General features: G+C 58.2%; 1 protein-coding gene across 1 annotated transcript; it reads right to left on the bottom strand.

Moving 5' to 3' along the window:
- Positions 1-2: 2 nt before the first annotated feature.
- On the bottom strand, positions 3-11,793 carry LOC118256653 (uncharacterized). Its single transcript, XM_050716357.1, has 11 exons — positions 11,682-11,793; positions 9,675-9,917; positions 8,638-8,928; positions 8,433-8,530; positions 8,005-8,197; positions 6,800-7,042; positions 5,587-5,877; positions 5,382-5,479; positions 4,963-5,155; positions 3,864-3,935; positions 3-88 (listed from the first exon to the last, which is right to left on the bottom strand). Exons 1-11 carry the CDS (start codon positions 11,791-11,793, stop codon positions 3-5), a joined length of 1,920 nt encoding a protein of 639 aa, XP_050572314.1.
- Between the last annotated feature and the right edge of the window lie 8,077 nt (positions 11,794-19,870).

Consider the following 19,870-nt stretch of genomic DNA (forward strand, 5'->3'; position numbering starts at 1 on the left):
AATCACAGCAGTTTGACGTCTTCCAAGACAGTATTAGGAGAGCTGGCAAGAGTCAAGGGTATGAAGGAGAGGGGAACTGCATGGAGTCCTGCAGAGCGTAAAAGAGATAACAGACACTGAGTGCTCTTTGTGCTGCACAGCTGATAACACAAAAAACTCCTTTGTGTCATCGGAGAATACTGAGAAAAAGAAAGAAAAAGACATCATTATCCCAAAGCCATAAAGCCTGGATGCAACTACACCATGATTGCCATGTGCTGTTCTGGGGCCCGCAGCTCCAGGAGGGCAGGCAGAGGAGGGCAAGAGTCATGGCAATGATGGAGGGAAGGAACTGGCCTCCAAATTCACTGTTCAGAATCAGGTACTCGTCTCCAAGTTGGGAGGGCGGTCTGTGATGGGAGGTTACAATATCCTGAAGGCTGGGGTGAAGATGGATGTGGAAGCGCTGTTCCCCCAAACCTGCTAGACCAGAAGCAGGAGAGTCTCCCCCGTACAGGTGGGAGACCAGCTCACAGATACAGAAGAGAAGTCTTTACTCAGAGGAGATGAAGCTGTGCATCTCCCTGCCACAGCAGAAGCTGCCAGGTTCAGCTGGTTCAAAGAGGGACTCGAGAAATTCATGGACAGCAGGTCCAAAAAGGGATAAGCAGCATACCCCTCTAACATCCCAACTCCTGTCACCCTGGGCATGGGGGCTGGCTCATGGAGGGTGGCCAGGCTCACATGTGCTTTCTTAAGCACATCTCCTGTTGCCACTGGTGAACACTGGACAGTGGGGTAGTGGGGCCACCATCCTGCCTGGGGTGACAGCTCTTACCCTCCTCTGGTCACCGAGCACATCTCTGAGGTGGGACAAGAGGATAGTTCTCACCTGAGGAAGCAACTGGTTTCAAAATGAAACAGGTCTGCTCTTCTCAGGGAGCAGAGTCTCAGACTCAGAGGGGGCAAGGAGTCACGCTTGTTGATGAAGCCTGGTGTTAAAAACTGAAGCCAGCTGTGACAAAATGCTGCAGAATAAGAGCAGACTCCAATGACTGACAAACAGAACCGCAGATAAAATGCAGCTTAGATAAACATGAAACAATTGCACGTTCACAGCAAGATGTTCTCCTCAGAGCCATGAGAGCACAAGATCTCAAGTACTAGAAAGTCTGTCAGAGGCAGCTCAGGACCCACTGCCTATTACAACATGTATGCATGCCAGGACAAATGAGAATACAATACAAGATAAATCCACGGTTCACCTCTTTTTAGTTCACCTGCTTCTTGAACACCATGTGCAATCCTGCACCCCCATTTCCAAAAGGCTGTGGGAAAATAGGGATGTTCAGAGAAAGGCGACTGAGCAGACGCCAGGAATGCCTTCCAGATGGGGAGCAACCAGTAAGCCACAGCTCTTCCTGCAGGAAAAAGTAGAATGGAGGCAGGATATGGCAGCTGTATAAAATGAGGGACTCAGAGAGGAGGGAAAGGGGATGGCTGCCATTTGATTTTCTCCATAATAGTGGGAGGGAGGAGCATTCAAAAGGTGGCAGTTTAGAAATAAAGAAAGGAAAGGGGATCTTTACGCAGTGTCAGGTTAAACTGGATAACTCCCTGCCAGTGGACACAGTGCATCCTAAGGTGGTTGTATTTTCCAGAAGAGATTAGACAAGCTCATGGAAGAAAACCCCATCGAGAGCCATTGCTTGTAAAGATAGCCCCTCTGACTAAGGAAGTGTTTGACCTGCAAACTGCTGGAAGCTGAAAAAAATGTCCCTGAGACCTCAATTTTTTTTAAACTCATCCCTTGGCTCCTATGGCCTGTCCCTTCTGGGAAGAGGTGCCAGAGCCATGTGCCCTGGGAATAACCAGCCTCCCGATGCCTCAGGTCCTTGGCTAAGTTTTGGGATGGGCTGTGTGGCAGTCAGGTTGCTTCTGTAGCCTGCAGCATGTCACAAGCGGTAGGTAAGGATCTTGTGCAAAATTGTTAGGCGAGGATGATGTGCTGATATCAGAAGGGTTTCCTGCTTGCAGTGCCTAGAGCCACCCTGTTGCCTGCCAGTCCTACTCCAAGCAGGGATTTTCCTATCGCTCCAAGTCTCTCTCTAATGTCAGCATTCCCCAATACTGGCACAACAAATACTGAACCCTCCCACCATAACTTGTGCCACTTTATTCTCAGACATACCTCTGCAACTAGAGAACAAGTCAGACCAAGAGACCACAAGAGTCACTTACTTGTGCAGCTCTGAGTCAGCAGACAGTGGTAGATGCTAACAGGAGAAAACCCCCAGGTGAGGGACTTCCCAGGGGATGACTTCAATAAAAGTACAGCACAGCAACCTGGCACTTGGCTGTTCATTTTGGCTGTCAGGAAGGGGAGCGCTCTATGAGTTGGAAGACATGCAAGAGATGCATCCTACCATTTGGGACGGCAAATGCAGACAGGCACATCTTGCAGGCTTGGGAGGTGCCACATCAATCCAGGAGACTTGTGGCATTCCCAAGGAGAAAAGATCACAACCCAGATCCAGTCACCAAGACAGCTGGCAGCTTTCTCTCCTTGGGCAACCAGAAGAGGTGCAAGGACAGGGAGACAGCCTCAGCCCTACAATCACAGGGCTGTGCTGCATTAGCTGCCAGGGCAGGACTCGAGTCTCAGCACCACTCACCACCACTCAGCATGCACACCTGTGCAACTGCCTGCAAAGAGACACAAGCATCGGGATGAAACCATGGCATCTGTCTCAAGAGGCTTCTTCGCAACAAAGGGAAAAACTGCTGCGCAACAGCAGCTGGGAGAGAAGAGTGAGAACATGGGAGAGAAACAATCCCACTAAGGCCATTGACCAAGGGGCAGTGCAGAAGGAGGGCAGGAGGTGCTCCTCCTGCATGTCCCTCCCTCCCACAATGGCTGCATTCCGGGGTACAAAAAGCACATCCCACAGTTTGTCACAGCCCATTCACGACAGACCGTGTCCCCAAGGACAGGAGGAGGAGATACAGACATCTCAGCCTACCCACAGAGCTGGAGAAGACGGTGGCGATCGTCCCTGCAAAAGCCTAGGCCAAGCTTCTCTGTGAAGATTCACACAGACAGAGCTTTCATACACACAAAAGGGAGGACTCATGACCAGGTGGATGCCGTAGTGGGGCAGGCAGCCCCCTGCAGACCAGACCACTTTATTGGTTGTTTGGATACAACAGCACAGTTGAGAGGGCAGTATGCTTGGGCAAAACTCAGGCAGAGTCCTGGAGCTAGATGGGGATGGGGTTGCAAAGCAAAGAGGGGCTGAGAACCCAGTGGGCTGCTATGGTCTCAAAAGACAGTTGCAGGCACCAGGTCAGGACAGAATTGCTGAGCCAAAATACTCGAGGACACAACTTTGTGGGCACAAGCGTTTCATCCCAGGCCTTGGGCTGCTCCTGGTCTGTTACAAAGCATGCAGGAGCTTAATGAGGGAGGAAATCGGATGGGGAGCAATAACACAGCATGAGCTGTGAGGCCCTACTTCCAGCTGTGGAGGACCAAGAGGCAATGAAAGTGCCATCAGCACTGATCCGGGGACATTCACCCCATCTTCTCCTCTCCCTCACTGCTTTGTCTGGTTCCCGAGGACTCCAGGATGGGCAGGGGCAGTGGTAGGGACAGGGACGGTCGCTCTCCAGCCCAGCCACCTCTACCTGCGGAGACCAACAGCACGCAGGGCAGAGGCTGCTGCAAGCCCTCGGCAGCACGGGGAGCTCACGCTGCCACAGCCGCCTGCACACGCGAGGGGCTGAGACAGGCCGGAGCACTGGGCACTGCCTGACACCGCCACGGCCCTTTCCTCGGGTCACTCTTGACCCACTCCCCGGCACGTGTGGGAGCCATCTCCTACCTGCGTCTTCTTCAGCCAGAAATCTCTCCTTGATCACACAGTAATGGTCCGAGTTTTCATAGGGCTGGAGCTCTGCAGGGGACAGACACAGCCTGAGGGACCCAGGTCTGCAGGAGAAGGAGCAGCGCAGACCCAGGCAGGCAGCGGCACAGGGGGCCACAGGGCTCTCCTGGCAATGACCTGCTCTCCTTACACCCCGCTCCCGCTGCCGTGGCCCTACCTGTGTAATGGTCCTCCTCGGCTTTCCTGGGCAAGGCCTTCCTCCTCCTGGGAAGGCAAAGGGGTGCCCTGAGGCTGGGGAGAGGCTGATGTGGCCCAGGGCCCTGCTGGCCTGGAGACCCAGCCAGGAGCCCACCAGCCAAGCCACGGTAGGACCAGCTGCCACCCCCATGGCACCCAGAAAAGGGTGAGAGCAGTGCAGAAAGCCCACGCTGTCACCAGCCACCCCATTAGCCCAGCATGGCCTGAGGCAGAGCAGCGACTCCAAGTTCCCTGCCTACTCACCTGCACATCACAAGCCACAGGATCCCAGCAGACAGCATGACCACCGCAGACAGCACAGCCACCACAGTGACTGCAGTCCATGGCCAGGGGCCTGGAGGCTGCCCTGAAACTAAGCACACAGCCAGCAGTGGGTGCCACAGCCTGGGCTGGGTGTCCAAACATTGCTTTGGGGTGTGTGAATGTGTGTATGCGTGTGTCCAGGCTCTGCAGTCCTAGCTACATGCAGGGACAGGCAGTGAGGCACAGCCGTGTCCTGCCTTCAGGTCTGACAGGCAGGGAGGCTCGGGAGCACAGGGAAGTGTCCCATCTCCAGGAAACACCCACAGGGACCAGAAGCCCATCCAACGTAGCCTGGATAGACTGAGGGCATGCAGTAGCAGGGTCTTAGTGCTCTGTGGCTGTGCGCCCCAAGCGATGCCCAGCCCTGCCTAAGGATCCATCTTCTGTAGTGACAGAGAGGGGCCAGCTCTGCTCGTGCAGACCTGAGCAGGGGCTGAAGCAATGCCACAATTCTGGGGCCAAGCCGCTATCTTGTATGGCACAGGGTGCACAGACAGACACCAGCCTAACAGGCCCATGGCACAGAAGCCCTCACCCGAGACATAGGCTTGAAATTCCAGGTGGGATGCATCGCCGGCACCAGCAGCCGTCAGGCCCTGGACTGTCACCGTGTATTTGCTCCCCGGCATCTGACGAGGTGGCGTGTACTGGGTGACAGAGCTGTTCACTGTCACCTGCTGGAATTCAAGGAAGCTGCCGTCCTGCACGCTCCTGGCTGTGACGTTCAGCTGCAGGAAGGACAGGAGCCACTGGGGACCAGCACCCGGCTCCTGTCCAGCCCCGAGAGGCCGCTGCTGCTGCCCGGGGACAGCAGGGTCCTGCCCTCACCCCACAGCCACCTGGAGCTGCCGGGCCCGGGCAGAGGAGGGCTCACCCCTCTCCCTGATGCCAGTGCCCAGCCCAAGGCACCTGGCGAGGCGCGGGGCCCACGGGCAGCCCCCGCTCCCCTGGTACCTGGTATCCAAGGATCTCCCCTTTGCAGGAGGGCAGCGCCTGCCACCGCAGCGTCCCCGTGCTGGCATCCAGCCACAGCCGCTCTGGCTTCTCGGGCACTGGAAGCACAGCGAGACGGGGTCACACACGGGGACACCAACCTGGGGCTGAAATTTTGGGGAGAAAAGCAAAGGGTACCTTGACATTACAGGCAGGGGACACTTACCTGTTGCCTTTGTCCTCAGGAGCCGTGTGAACAGGATTGAGCTGGGGGGCACTGAGATGGTAACACTGTAGACAGTGAAGGGCTGCAGAGGCGGACAGGTAAATGTTCCTTTATGGCCGTGCAGCATCTCCTGTGCCGTGACCTCCTCAGCCTCACAGGGAGGGGAGGAAGGCCCTGCCAGCCTGCACGTGGCCTGCATACGCTGGCAGGCATCAGGCAGACTGCAGGTCCAGTTCAGTTTGATGCCGGTGGTGGAAACCTCCAAGGTCCCAGGCACAACCTGGAAGGCCTCTGCGAAGGAAGCATTGAAGAGAGTCACTGCCTTGCCTTCCTTCCCAGTCCTGCAGCAGACCTCCCTCACTGCCATGTCCCCCCACACCTAGTGTCCGAGCCCGTGCTGCCTTCTCCCACACGACATTCGGGCACTGCCTACACTTTCCTCTGGGCCTGGAGCACTCTGAGCTGCTCTGGCAGAGGGCAAGGCCAAGTGCTTGTGGTCCCTCTAAGTCACCACCACGGGCCTAGCAACTGATCTGGTGACTGCTTCCTTTCACTTTAACAGGGACAGACACAAACCCTGCTGCATTAGCAGCTCTTTTCTCCACAGCGAACACCCACGCCATTCCTGGAACACCCCAGCACAGGGCCTTGGTGTCCTACAGCTGTAGGCCGTATCTGGCACCACTTTCCCTGCCTAGGCAGAACAGAGTGGCTGCTTCACTCACTCACCCACACAGGTCATATTCCCCTCTACAGGCTTCCAGTGTCCCATGCTGTTCTTCACAAACCAGCCGATATGAGGAATCAGGAAGCGTTGCCTTGGGTTGAGTTTCATGCAGGCAACCTCAGGACTGGATGACCAGTACCCTTCAGGGCACGTCAACGTCAGCGTCTCGTTGAGGTCGTAGGAACCCCGGTCTGGGGCAAAGAGAATCCTGGTGTCCCACTGGGGCTTCTGGCATTTCACTGCACCGACGAGATGGGAAAGCATTATCAGGACTTAGGCTGGACCCACAGAGCATAACAGGGGACAGGGCAGGACATGGGGCAGGGGATCCTGGCCTTGTCCCACTCTGGTGAGGAATGGAGCTCCAGGACACAATATGGGTGAGCCCCAGACACGCACAGGAGCTGCCTCCCACTGCCTATGGCAGCTCCCCCAACTTCCCCCGCCACGCAGGGACCCCAGAAGAGCTCCTGGTGCCTCCCTTACCCACGCACTCCACCTTGGAGCGAATGTGGATCCAGGCACCTCCCGGGTCCTTTCCTAGCCACTCCTCGATGTACACAGGTTTCCCGTGAATGTTGGGCTGCACTTCCCCAGCACATCTGACGTGGGTGAAGGGCGGCTGGAAACCCTCAGGGCAGCTCAGCGTCACTTCTTCGTTCCTGTTGTACTCTTCCCGGTCTGGTGCCAGACGGAGTCTTGTGTCCCACCAGGGCTTCTGGCATGTGCCTGGCCAAGGCCAAAGAGGGTTTAGTTGGGGTGTTGGTGACACGATGTGGCAGGGTACTGCCAGCTATCAGCAACCACCAGCAATCCCTCCAGCCACCAAAGGGAGATGGAAGGCAAGCCATCCAGCTGCCATGGCTCACCCCCCAGCAAGCCTTGTTGGGACGGAGGGGGCTCCCCTTGTCACTTGCCCATGAAATCCCTTCTCCACCCTCATTTCCATGCTCACTCTTTGCCCCCCACCACATCCCATGGCTGGCAGCTTCCCAGGACAATCCCCCCTGCAGCAGGAGACCCCTCCAGCCGCTCTTTGGACCTGACCCCAAGCCCAGCTCAGGCTGCCCTTCACCTCGCCGTGCCATGGCACCAGAGGAGCCGCTGAGCCACGGGGCACCAGGCGAGGCACCTCCTGTCACCCCACTTACTGATGCATTTTATGGGGCCCTTAATTGCAAATTCAGGTACCTAAACTGGTTTTCCTTGTCCAGGTGCCTATGCAAGGCAATCACACCCTGCATGATGAAAAGGTGGGCAGTGTTAGTGTTGCCCAGGCATAAGATCCAAGCGTACACTCACAGAAGGATAGATACTATACTGCAATTACTTTGTTCAGAGAAAGTAAGAAAACCCTCCACCTCCTGCAGGAGCTACAGAATAGCATGATAACCAAGCCCTACATGCATGCCTTGCTGGCTCTGATGCCACAACTCACAGATAAAAAGAACAGATATTCGTTTTCTGACCTGTCTTCCTAGCGCAGCCTGTGATTCCTGCAGACTCCTCATATGCTCCCTGCTGTTGCCTGAGTTAGGTGGCAGAGAGGGGCCAGCTCTGCTCGTGCAGACCTGAGCAGGGGCTGAAGCAATGCCACAGGGGCATCCTCTGAGGCCAGGACACTATCTTGTATGGCACAGGGTGCACAGACAGACACCAGCCTAACAGGCCCTTGACACAGAAGCCCTCACCCGAGACATAGGCTTGAAATTCCAGGTGGGATGCATCGCCGGCACCAGCAGCCGTCAGGCCCTGGACTGTCACCGTGTATTTGCTCCCCGGCATCTGACGAGGTGGCGTGTACTGGGTGACAGAGCTGTTCACTGTCACCTGCTGGAATTCAAGGAAGCTGCCGTCCTGCACGCTCCTGGCTGTGACGTTCAGCTGCAGGAAGGACAGGAGCCGCTGGGGACCAGCACCCAGCTCCCGCCCAGCCTTGAGTGGCTGCTGCTGCTGCCTGGGGACAGCAGGGTCCTGCCCTCACCACAAACACCCCACAGCCACCTGGAGCTGCCGGGCCCGGGCAGAGGAGGGCTCACCCCTCTCCCTGATGCCAGTGCCCAGCCCGAGGCACCTGGCGAGGCGCGGGGCCCACGGGCAGCCCCCGCTCCCCTGGTACCTGGTATCCAAGGATCTCCCCTTTGCAGGAGGGCAGCGCCTGCCACCGCAGCGTCCCCGTGCTGGCATCCAGCCACAGCCGCGCCGGCTTCTCGGGCACTGGAAGCACAGCGAGATGGGGTCACACACGGGGACACCAACCTGGGGCTGAAATTTTGGGGAGAAAAGCAAAGGGTACCTTGACATTACAGGCAAGGGACACTTACCTGTTGCCTTTGTCCTCAGGAACCGTGTGAACAGGATTGTGTTCGGGGGCACTGAGATGGTGACACTGTAGACAGTGAAGGGCTGCAGAGGGGGACAGGTAAATGTTCCATTTTGGCCGTGCAGCATCTCCTTTGCTGTGACCTCCTCAGCATCACAGGAAGAGGAGGAAGGCCCTGCCAGCCTGCACGTGGCCTGCATGCGCTGGCAGGCATCAGGCAGACTGCAGGTCCAGTTCAGTTTGATGCCGGTGGTGGAAACCTCCAAGGTCCCAGGCACAACCTGGAAGGCCTCTGCGAAGGAAGCATTGAAGAGAGTCACTGCCTTGCCTTCCCTTCCCAGCCCTGTGCAGACCTCCCTCACCCCCACCGTTCTCTCACTGCCATGTGCCCCCACACCTAGTGTCCGAGCCCATGCTGCCTTCTCCCATACAACATTCGAGCACTGCCTACAGTTTCCTCTGTCTCTGGACCACTCCTCAGCACGCTCCAGGTGCTGCAGTGTCTGGAGAAGATTTGGGTTGGAAGGGACGTTTTTAGGCCCTCTAGTCCACCCCGCTGTCACTGGCAGGGACATCTTTCACTAGCTCAAAGCCCCATCCAACCCACCTTCAAACACATCCATTGATGAAGCATCCACAACTTCTCAGGGCTACCTTGCCAGTTTCCAGTGTCTTGCTACCCTCATTGTAGATTTTTCTTTTTGTGTGTGTGTGTGTCTCTGGACACACACAAGGGGCTCTTAAGATGCACAAAGCTAGCACAGAGACTGATGGATCAGCATTTGATCCCAGAGTCCTGTGGAATCCTTTAAGAGGCCGAGGCTATTTCATGCCTTGGGAACCTGCCCCACAGAGGCAGCAAGGCAAAGCACTCAAGGGACATGCATCAGGACACCTGGAAAGCTTGGGCCATGCATGGAGCTGCCCCCGGTGCCTGCTGGCTGACTGCAGAGTGGCAGAGGAGAAGTATCCCCTTCCCCTCCCACCTCGTCCCCACACTCTCCTGGCACCCAGAAGAGCTCCTGGCGCCTCCCTTACCCACGCACTCCACCTTGGAGCGAATGCGGATCCAGGCACCTCCCCTGCCCTTTCCCAGCCACTCCTCGATGTACACAGGTTTCCCGTGAATGTTGGGCTGCACTTCCCCAGTACATCTGACATGGGTGAAGGGTGGCTGGAAAACCTTGGGGCAGCTCAGTGTCACTTCTTCATTCTTGCTGTATTCCTCCTGGTCTGGTGTCAGACGGAGTCTGGGGTCCCACAAGGGCCTTTGGCATGTTTCTGGCAGAGGGAAAAGTGGGTTTAGTTGGTGTGGGAGGTGACGAGGTGCAGCAGAGGCTGAGGAATCACTAGAGAAGTCTTTAGGGTCCCAAACAGAGAGGGGAAGGTCTTGCAGCTGTCATGATGTAACACCTCAGCCAGGACAAAAGACAGAAGCCTGGCCTTCTGCTGACAGGGCACAACTGACCACAAAGCCTCAAGCTGAACCCATCCAGCTCCTCTTGCCTCCCAGCAGATGCTGTCCATGGGGACAAAACCATCCAGGTCCTCCTTCCCTGCTCTGTCACACAGGCAGGGCAGAGGGACAGCCGTGCCACGGAGCCGCCAGCCCAGGACAGTGGGATCAGGGTGCTGCAGGACTGTGCTTACCCCTGCAGGTGGCCTTCTTATTCCACAAGCTCTGGGTGCCCATGGAAATGCATCTGATCTGGGGGACCGGTGGCCTATAGTCCCCAGTGCAGCTCAGCTGTATCAGCTTGCTCAAGGCATAGCTGGTCTGGCTAGGGGTAAACTGCAGCCTGGGGTCCCAGTCGGAGGGAGCTTTGCATCCTCCTGAATGAGGGAGAGCCCTGAGGATCACGAAGTTATGACAGTGCCCTCGCGTGTGAGCAGGTCCCATCCAGAGGGCTGCTGGTCCTCCTTATTCAGAGCTGAGCACCTCCCAGGATGAGGCCCCTAGGCCCCACTTACATCCTCAGGCCTCATGGCCCACTCAGCACACCCACCCTTTTCCATATGTTTCACCCAAAACAAGCCTGTCTTGTCCTACCTCACCCAGTTTCCCTTCCCTTGTAGCGGATTCTCACACCCTGCACCCTGCTCCTTCGTTATGTGTTGTCCAGATGGGAAACTTCATCCCCCTCAGCTGGATCCCAGTGCCCTCACACCAGACTTCACCCTGATAGCCAAAAACCGTGACAGACCTTAAACCTTTGACTCATCTGCCTAAACCTTGTCCATCGCTGCAAGAGCAGCATCACTCCAGCCACCAGAGATGGTTAGCATGATTCACGCCCCATAGGATAACTTGGCAGGCCACTTCTGCTCACATTTCCCTGCAGAGATAATGACTCACGCCCCAGGCTCCCCAGCCCCTGCTGCAAAGAGCATCTGTCCCTGCCGTGCCACAGGGGGAGCTCGGCAGGTACCCCCAGCCCCAGGGTACAGCACAGGGCATGGCGTAGTCTCCACATGAGAGCCCAGCAGAGTCCCAAGGGATGCCCCAAGCCCTCCTGCCATGGAGAAAGAATAGAAAAATACAGTTGAAGGACAATCCCACCAAACGACAGTTCGGCCAACCACAGGGACTAGAGAGAGGACGAGTGTCCCAGCCAGCACAGGGTCGGGTCTCGCATCTCCCCAGGTCTTTGCTGGGCACCAGCACTCAGGTCCACAGCAACGGGTGACTTTTTGCTCTGATTGCCCCAGGAAAGCCAAGTGCTCAGGCTTCCCCTGCCCGCCACGCAGTGAGAACCAGCCACCTCCTGCTCCCAGGTGCGCTGCCCACGGAGGCATGAACACAGGGGCTGTAGTGTCGAGGCATTCCCAGCACACCGAGGATTCCTGCCCTACATCCCCAAAGCACAGCTTCGCCCCACCACAGCCTGACTGATGCCCGAGTGCCTCAGGACCAGTGAGGATGCTGGATTTAGTCCTCTCCAACACAGCCACCAAGGGCCGAGCCAGGGAAAGCCACAAAGACAACTTGCAGGGAGAAGAGCAGCAAAAGCTTCTCTTGAAGAAGGAGGAGCAGCCAGCCCTTACCTGCGTCCCTGGCTCCTCGTCGGGCTCGGGCAGCAGGATCTCTCTGCTCCCGTGTCCCCAGCAGAGGGGTGAGGACCAGCAGAAAGCCCAGAGCCAGCCCTGGCAGGGCCATAACGCTGCCCAGCATGGGGCAGGACCACAGCCGGAGCCCCACTGATGGGGAAAGGTGTCTGCGTGACCGAGCGCCGGAGGGAGAGATGCAAACAGAGAAACGGAACAGACACCAAGGGAAATCATGCCTGGCGTGAGGAGCTTCCCCTTTGGGCAGCCAGAACCCGCAGACCCACTCCTCGCCCGCACGCACTGGTGTCTCAGGGGTACCTCGGTCCATCCGCTCCCATGGCACCTCCAAAGCCTCCCCGGAGCCACTCTGCTGCCCCAGAGCAGCACACGAAGGGTGTGCAGTACTGGGGGAAAGAGGGTCTTCCTGGAGCCAGATGGAGAAGATTGTACTTGGCTAGTTCAGGCAGGGCCTTTGGGCATGTTAGGAAATTCCCTGAGTGCTCCTAATCTTGGCCCATAACCCCAAAGCTGGATAACCCAGACTCCCCAGGCCTCCTGTCTCTGAAGACATCACCAAGCTCTTCCCTGAGCCCCCTTCCAGACAACTCGCTGCTGCCAGGCTTCCCCTGACGCTGCAGCTCTCCTGAGCAGCCCCTTCCCAGCCCTGCAGAGCTCTTCACAGCCCCACTGGTGTGTTTCTTTTCCTTTTCCCTGCCCTGAGATGCAGTCTGCACTGGTCCTCCTTCTCCTTAGAAACTCACCTTTTTTTATTTTATTTTTTTTAATTTTTTCCTCTCAGTGCATAACAGGCAGTAGAAAAATGCTGAAGACCTGCTGAAAGCCACAGCACTCAGCCACATGTCTGGCCCCTACACAGTGTAACGTTAGAGCTGCTAAACCGACTGATGATGCCTTATTTCACTGGGATCCCTACAGGGTTCAAAGAGGAGATGATTTCCAAGGGGCTGTTGAGTCACCCAGCAATTCACAAGTGCATGATTTATGGGAGCTGATGAGCTCCAGATCCATGAGACCACCCTCTGGGCCTGTGATGTCTGGGCTGCTAGTCCTCCACATGCACTGCCCTAGCCCTTGCAATGGGAGTAAATCTCACTGAGTCATCTCAATACCTCTCGGATGCTTTCTATTACAGATTTCCTGCTGTAACATTCAGAGGATGTGTATATTTTTGCCAGTAGTAGAGCCACCCAGCCACATAACTTCCCTTCCATTGGGGTGAGGCCTCAGGAGTTTTGATTTGACCATCATAAGCATGATTGATGGGCCATTTCTGGAAGGTTCGGTTCAATTATCAATGAACTAACAGCACTCAGACCTTCGGATTGAAAAGAGGAAAAACCCAGACCACCTGCAATTTACAACCAGTTTTACTTCTGACAGGAAAGAGCATTTAGGTCTCAAAACCATTCATGGAACCACAAAGAAAAGAGAAGTAGCTGTGGCTTTTGGAGATCCGGCTTTGTGGAAAGCGCTGCTAACACATCCACCACATTCTCCTACAGTAAACTCTGTTTCCCATGTCATGCTCATCCTCGTGGCATCCTCTGGACCCACTCCAACAGCCCCACATCCTTTTTGTGCTGGGGGCTCCAGACCTGAACACGGCACTGCAGGTGGGGCCTCACAAGGGTGGAGTAGAGAAGGACAATCTCCTCCCTCCTCCTGTGGCCTTCTGGGCTGCAGGCACACACTGCTGGCTCATGTCGAGCTTTTTGTTCACCAGAGCCCCCAAGTCCTTCTCTGCAGGGCTGCTCTCAGTGGGTTCTTCTCCCAGTCTGTGCTCATGTCTGGGATTGCCCTGACCCAGGTGCAGCACCCTGCACTTGGACTTGTTGAGCCTCATTAGGTTCACTTGGGCCCACTTCTCAAGGTAGTCCAGGTCCCTTTGGATGGCATCCCTTCCTTCTGTTGTATCGACAGCACCGCTCAGCTTGGTGTCACCTGCAAGCTTGCTGAGGGTGCACTCAATCCCATTGTCTATCTCACTGATAAAGACATTATAAACAGCATCAGTCCCAAGACAGGCCCCTAAGGTACATCACCGGTCTCCACCTGGACATAGAGCCATTGACCAGCAGGACTTTTCAAATATGAGGGAGAGAGGCTTGGCAAGTCCATCAGCCAGTTCCCTCAGGGCGCTGGGATCCGTGCCATCAGGCCCCATAAACTTGTACCTGTTCAGTTCCATCAGGTGGTCTCGAACTTGATCTTCGCTTACAGTGGGAGGGACTTTGCTCCGCCAGCCCTCACCTGCAGGTCAGGGACTGGAGAGATGTGGGAAGCCTGACTGGCAGTGAAGGCTGAGGCAAAGAATTTGCTGAGTACCTCAGCCTTCTCCATGTCTGTTGTTACCAGCTCTCCCTTCTCATCCATCAGAGGGGGGCACACTCTCCTTGGCCTTCCTTTTTTGACCAGCGTACCTACAGAATCCCTTCTTGTTGTCCTTTGCATCCCTTGCCAAGCTCAGTTCCATCCTGTGCCTTGGCTTTCCTGACATATCCGAATATATCCTTTCCCTGCATATCCGAACAGCATCCCAGTGCTGTCTGGATATGCAGGGACACTGCATCGCAGTGTCCCTGCTTCCACTGCCTGTGCATTTCCTTTTTACACCTCCGGGCTTCGTTGGAAGGAGGGTGGAGGATCCCCACAAGTGCTGGGGTGCAGCGGGATCCCTCCAGGGTGACAGCGTGGTCACCGCGAGCTATCACAGTCTGCAGGAGGGCATCCAGGAGGGCATCCAGCAGCAGCCTGGGCAGGGACTCCCTCTTGTGGCAGTGGCTACCCAAGGCTGTTATCTGCGCTCCCGAGGTGGCTTCTGGAGCCACCAGCTCTGCCTGTGGCCTGGCCTTGTCCAGGAGGTGCGTGGCCCCAGCAGGGCACTGCTGGGTGCCAGGCAGAGCTGTGCCCCTGGGGGCTGGCTGACCATCCCTCCAGCACCCTCTGTCCAGGGGAGGAAGCTGGACCTTCTGCCGCCTCTGCACCTTTCTCAGTCCATCTCTGCATGACCCCCTGCCATGCCCACCTCTCAAGGGGCACGGACCCAAGCTGAGAAAGATTCTTCCCTGTCACTGCCACCTTGGCACGTGTCCCCCTGCAGTGCCTGCCCGCACCTGCCTGGACCTGTGCTGCAACCCACACCACCCCAAAATCCCCCCCACTCCCCTTCCCTTCACACTGCAACCCACTCCTGTCTGGCTGTGCACTTGCTGACCACCCTGAAAGATATTTTTAGCCCAAAAATTGGACGTAAGCAGTTTGCAGCTGGGAGCAGGGTGGGGTAAGGCTGGAGGGGTGTGGGATGCCGCGCTCTGCTTTGAGGGAGATGTGCTCAGAGATGGGGTTTCCAGCTCCGAGCTCTGAGCAGCTCCACATCTGGCCCAGCCCTTCCTGCTCCCCTCCCTGGGGCCACCCACAGCCCGTCCCACCCTGGTTCTTGGACAGGCAACACGGATAAGCCCTAGAGGTGGGAAATGTGAGATGGTCTCTCTTGCCACTGGAGCAGAGCAGCTCTCTGTCTCCTCTGCAGATCCTGCCCTCTGCACCTCCTTCGTTCCTCAAGCCTCTGTGCTGCTCCCCCCAAATGCTCCACCCATCGCCCCACACATCACAGCTCGCCTTCCTCGGCAGCTGACGGAGGGCATGTGTTTGGTGGAGTCGCGAGTCTCTCCTTCCATACACGGGTCTTAAATAAAGGGCTTGGCATTTCCCCTTTTCAGTTCTCAGCCTGCACAGCTTCCAGAGGAAAGCCAGTCCCGAGGAACCGCCTGTGCCACCCAGGGTAGGTGGGAACAGAGAAGTGCCCAAAATATCCCGAGCCCGGAAGGAGACGGATGAATAGGGGAGAAGAAGCCAAGCAGCTGTTTCCCCATGAACTGGAGCCAGTGGCCTGGTGGAGGGGGAAGGTGGCACAGCTGCTGGTGCAAGCTGGGCTTCTGCGGGGTGCAGAACCCTTCGTCCTGCCTGGCCCTGCGCCGATGGAGCCTTGGAGGTGGTGGTCACCTCGCCACCGGCAGCACCCTGAGCTGGCAGAGCCCCTGCCTGACCCAGCTGTGTCCTGGCCGTGGGGTTGCCATCATCACGGGGTTGTCTGGGCCCCCTGTCGCCTCCTTCTTCCATGCAAACAACCGGGGAGCCTGCTAGCTGCCCCCTGCCTTCAGGACAGGTCTTGATGTCTGTCCACGGTGTGAGCTTGTTCCCCACAAGGGAGAAGTGGAGAGAAGGGCACCGTGTCCTGGTGGGTCGGTGCAAGTGGTGCGCATGGCACGGTGCCCAGGGAGCAGCTGCCCTTTGTTGTATAAATACATGCACAAAGCCACGTGTGCTTCCAGCCCGGGATCCAGCCAAGGGGAAGATCCTGAGCAGACCTACGGCAGGGCCACAGATGACTCAGGGGCAAAAGGAAGATCCCCCTTCATGCAACAGCCTCCCGTGGGGAATCCCCGCTTAGCCCGGCTGGTTCCTCCTTGAAATGCCACAAAGCCCAAGGCCATGAGGTGTGCTGGATGGGACACAGGATCCCTGGTGGGATACTGGGGAGGGGAGGCTGGTGCTGGACACAGGGGAGGCGTCAAGTCTCCGGAGAAATTAAGGGGAGGGTATCAGTCATCCCCTGGCAGCTCAGCAGGAGGTTGCCTGTGATGGTCCATTCGTGAGAGCCCAGGCTCCGGGGCACCCCCACAGGGAACGTCCCCACAAACAGGGACTCGCCGTGCGTCACAGCGTGACTTACAGCCCATGTCAGGACTGGCGGTGACACACGGCTCACCCACAGCCTGCAGCACCAGGTCCCTCCTGGCTGCCATCACCCCAGGAGACCAGTTCGCCCAGCGCTGGCGCAACCAGCCACTGCACAACCAGGGCTCAGAGGGGTGGGGTGACCAGCCACCCGTCACACGGCTGGACAGAAAGTAGGACACCGTAATCAAAGTGATTAATGGGTTGGGGTGGCGTGGGAACAGCTCAGCCCAGCTCCGCGCTGTGCCGGGGCCACCGGTTCAAGGTGGCACAGTCCCCACCTGCCCCAGCTCCTCGCCGCTGGCCTGGGAGCACCCTCATGTCTGCCGAGCAGTGGGAGCCTCCTGATTTTGGAGCCACCAGGGGATACTGCATGCAGACAGCCCTGCTCCCTCCCCCTGTGGCAGGAATGTCCCCCACCCTGTGGTGGAGATGTATCTCCAGCCTGATGCATCGCTTCCTTCCATTTTATTTTATTTTATTTTTTCTCAGATCTGATGGGTGATGAAACCAGGGCACGGCTGAGGAGGCTGGTTTGTTACTGCCAGGTCTCCAGGCTGGTGCGTTTGTCCTGCGGGGCCGCTGGCAGGCTCTGTGCTGAGCTACGCACGCTCTCCCCGGCCTTTCCCTGCTCCCCGCAGCGACGCCAAGCCCAGCAGATCAAAGGGCGGCAACGAACCGCGGGCCAAGCCCCACGGAGCCTCCCAGCCCTGCTCCCTGCCCTGCTCCCCTGCAGCTGGCAGCGCAGGTCAGCCGAGGCCAGGGCTGGGCAGCTCTGATGTGGTCCCACGCTGCCCAGCATCGCCAGCCTCTCGGCGTCTCTGCTCCTGGCTCATGTCTGAAGAACCACAAGCACTTCGGGGATGCTGCGCTGTGGTTATTGCTAATAGCCTGGCAAGGGGCAGGAGAGGGCCAGGGTCAAGAGGGGAAGGAGCAGCTCTGTTGCACGCTGGGCAGCCTTGAAGGATGGGAGCGTGGCACATACTGGGAGATAAGCCCTTCAGGAGGGGGAGATGCTGGAGGTGGTAGTGTGGCCCTACCTGGCTGGCACAAGCTGACCAGCTCCTGGCCACCAGTGAAGCTTCTCTGCAGTGCTGGATCACTGCAAGGACGTGGTTGTGCTTACATGGCCGCATGTCACCTCACCGAGGTCACGGAGCTGCCTGTCCGTTCTTTTCAGAGGATTGGGCTGGATTTCTTTATTTTTTCCCCAGCATTCCTGCCGTTTGCAAACACACAGCCCTCAGGGCTCCCGCTGTGTACCCACCCAGCCAGACTCAGCGTTGCTCAGCCCCCTGGCACCCCGTTGTGCATCCTGCCAGGGCCGGGGGGGTTCATGTGAGCAGCCCGAAATCACTGCCCGCCAATAAGAGACGGGGCTGGGATGCAGATGCTGCCTCCACAAACGCCATGGTACCGGCACCCAGGTGTGAGCAGCATCAGCAGGAAATAAGAGGAGGGGGTGAGCCAAGGCTGCTGGGTGCTGTGCTGACTCCGCTCGCAGAAAACTACCGATGCAACAAATATTTGGCCTTTGGCCTTGCAGCTGGAGCGCCGGGGAGCGGGGCAGCACCGCGCCTGCACAGCGGGGACCTCGGCAGCCCCTGCTCGCAGCCGGAGGCGGGCTGCTGCAGCTCGCGGCCACGGCGCTGGGTGCCGAGCACGGGGACACACAGAGCTCTGGGAAATGTAGTCCTGCTGCGTCACCTGCCCTGGGTGCTGCTGGGCACGGCACGGCTGCATGTGGGCCACCGGGGCTGGGGCATCTCCCACATCCGCCAGGGTCCTTGCACCGAGCAGGGTTGTGACAGACCCTGACGTGCTCCCCTATCCTGTTTCCTGTGGGGATGGTATTTGTCAGGGGCCGGCCCCCTCGAAAGCAGGGAGCTGGGGAATAGGAGGGGAAGCGGCAGGTTGGGAGATCTGCTGGGCGATGTGCAGAGTGTGGGCAGAGGGCACAGGAGGAGGAGAGGACACCTGGGACCACGAGGTTGTGCTCACCGGCTGGGAGGAAGCACCCAGGGAGCTGTTTGAATCAGGCGATGCTCCCCTGTCCTGTGCACCCTGGGTCTGCACCTCCAGGCTGGAAAACCCTCCTGTGCTGCCACAGCCTCCCAGGACCTCTCCCCACAGCAGCCCCAGCAGGCAGGGCAGGGGGGAGGCGTTTTGCTGAGCCCTGAGCCTTCTCCCCTAGAAGGGCAAAGAGGACACAGTCCCCCAGCCCCCCTCCTCTCCTCTGCAGCTCCACAGGGGAGCTAAAGCACAGCCAGTGAGCCTCTCCTGCTCTTCTAGCCAGGGCTTGAGGGGCTTAATTCGGGCTTTGCAGCAGGCTCAGCCCAGCCAGGCTTTGCACTGGAGGGCACCTGATGGCACCACGGGAGGGCTGGTGGCCCTGGGGACCCGGGCTCACCACTGCTGTGCCAGGCAGGAACAGATCGGGGTGGAAATGGCACAGCAGAGTTACCAGCACTGATGAGAGAAGGGACCATAAATCCTGCAGCAACAATTTCCACAGTCAGGGCTGTCTCCGGGGCTTTCATTTATTCGTTACAGCTTAATTGGATGTGAACTCAGCCACTTGTAAGCAGCAGGAGCCCGGAACAGGCTGCGGTCCTGTGAGCTTCTCTCTGTAAGATGCCTCTCCAGGCCTCCCCCTCTCTGCCTTGGCCCTGCTGGGGCTGCTGCTCACATGTGCTCGAGGGAAGGGCAGGGATGGGGAGGCCTGGCTGGCTTTGCTCCTCCGAGCAGCTCCCTCCTCCACCGAGGGGCTGCTCCCACCGCAAAGAAATCGGAAGCTCGGCTCCCCTGCCCTAGGTTGTCCTCCCCTCCTGGGATAAGGAATAAAACCCTGAGCTTGTTGTACCTGGAGCCAAGCACCGGCCAAAAATGCCATGCTGGGGGACACCCCGTGGGGCTGCGCTCCCAGCAGGGACGGCGGCAGCAGAGCAGAGCCCAGGAGGGGCTGGGGCAGGCAGCCGGGTGCAGGGCGCGTGGAACAGAGCACGGGCAGCCCGGCTGCGTGAAGGACCGTGCAAATCACCCACGGAGCAGGGAAAAAGGAGCAGCAAGGAGGAGGAAAACGGGGAGACATCGGGGAGCCCAGGAAAGGGAGACAAGCAGCGGCGTGCGGGGGGGGCGCGGGGCGTTTCGGCTGCGCTCCCCGCCGCCGGGCAGGGCTGTGCGCGCAGGGAGAGCCGAGACCCCGGCACCCAGCGCCCCCCCCCGAGCCCATCGGGCTGCCAGAAGGCAGCGGGGCCCGTGGCGGCGGCCGGCAAGGAGTTAAGGGGCTGAACCCGCCCCGTCTCCGCCCCGCCGGTGCCTGCGCTCGGGGCGGCGGAGGCGCGGCGCCGGGCCGCGGCGGGGGTCGGGGCTCCGCCGCCGGGCCATGAGCACCGCGCACCCCGCCGGCACCTCGCCCCCGCCGCTTT

Source organism: Cygnus atratus, chromosome Z, assembly GCF_013377495.2.
Source record: "Cygnus atratus isolate AKBS03 ecotype Queensland, Australia chromosome Z, CAtr_DNAZoo_HiC_assembly, whole genome shotgun sequence".
In the NCBI taxonomy this organism is placed as follows: Eukaryota; Metazoa; Chordata; class Aves; order Anseriformes; family Anatidae; genus Cygnus; species Cygnus atratus.

Excerpts from the sequence above, each read along its gene's own strand:
- LOC118256653 (XM_050716357.1), bottom strand. The coding sequence starts at position 11,793 with ATGGCCCTGCCAGGGCTGGCTCTGGGCTTTCTGCTGGTCCTCACCCCT. Across the intron at positions 5,156-5,381 it reads GGGAGATCCTTGGATACCAG|CTGAACGTCACAGCCAGGAG; the intron begins GTACCAGGGGAG and ends TCCTTCCTGCAG. Across the intron at positions 3,936-4,962 it reads ATTTCAAGCCTATGTCTCGG|AGCTCCAGCCCTATGAAAAC; the intron begins GTGAGGGCTTCT and ends TGTCCCCTGCAG.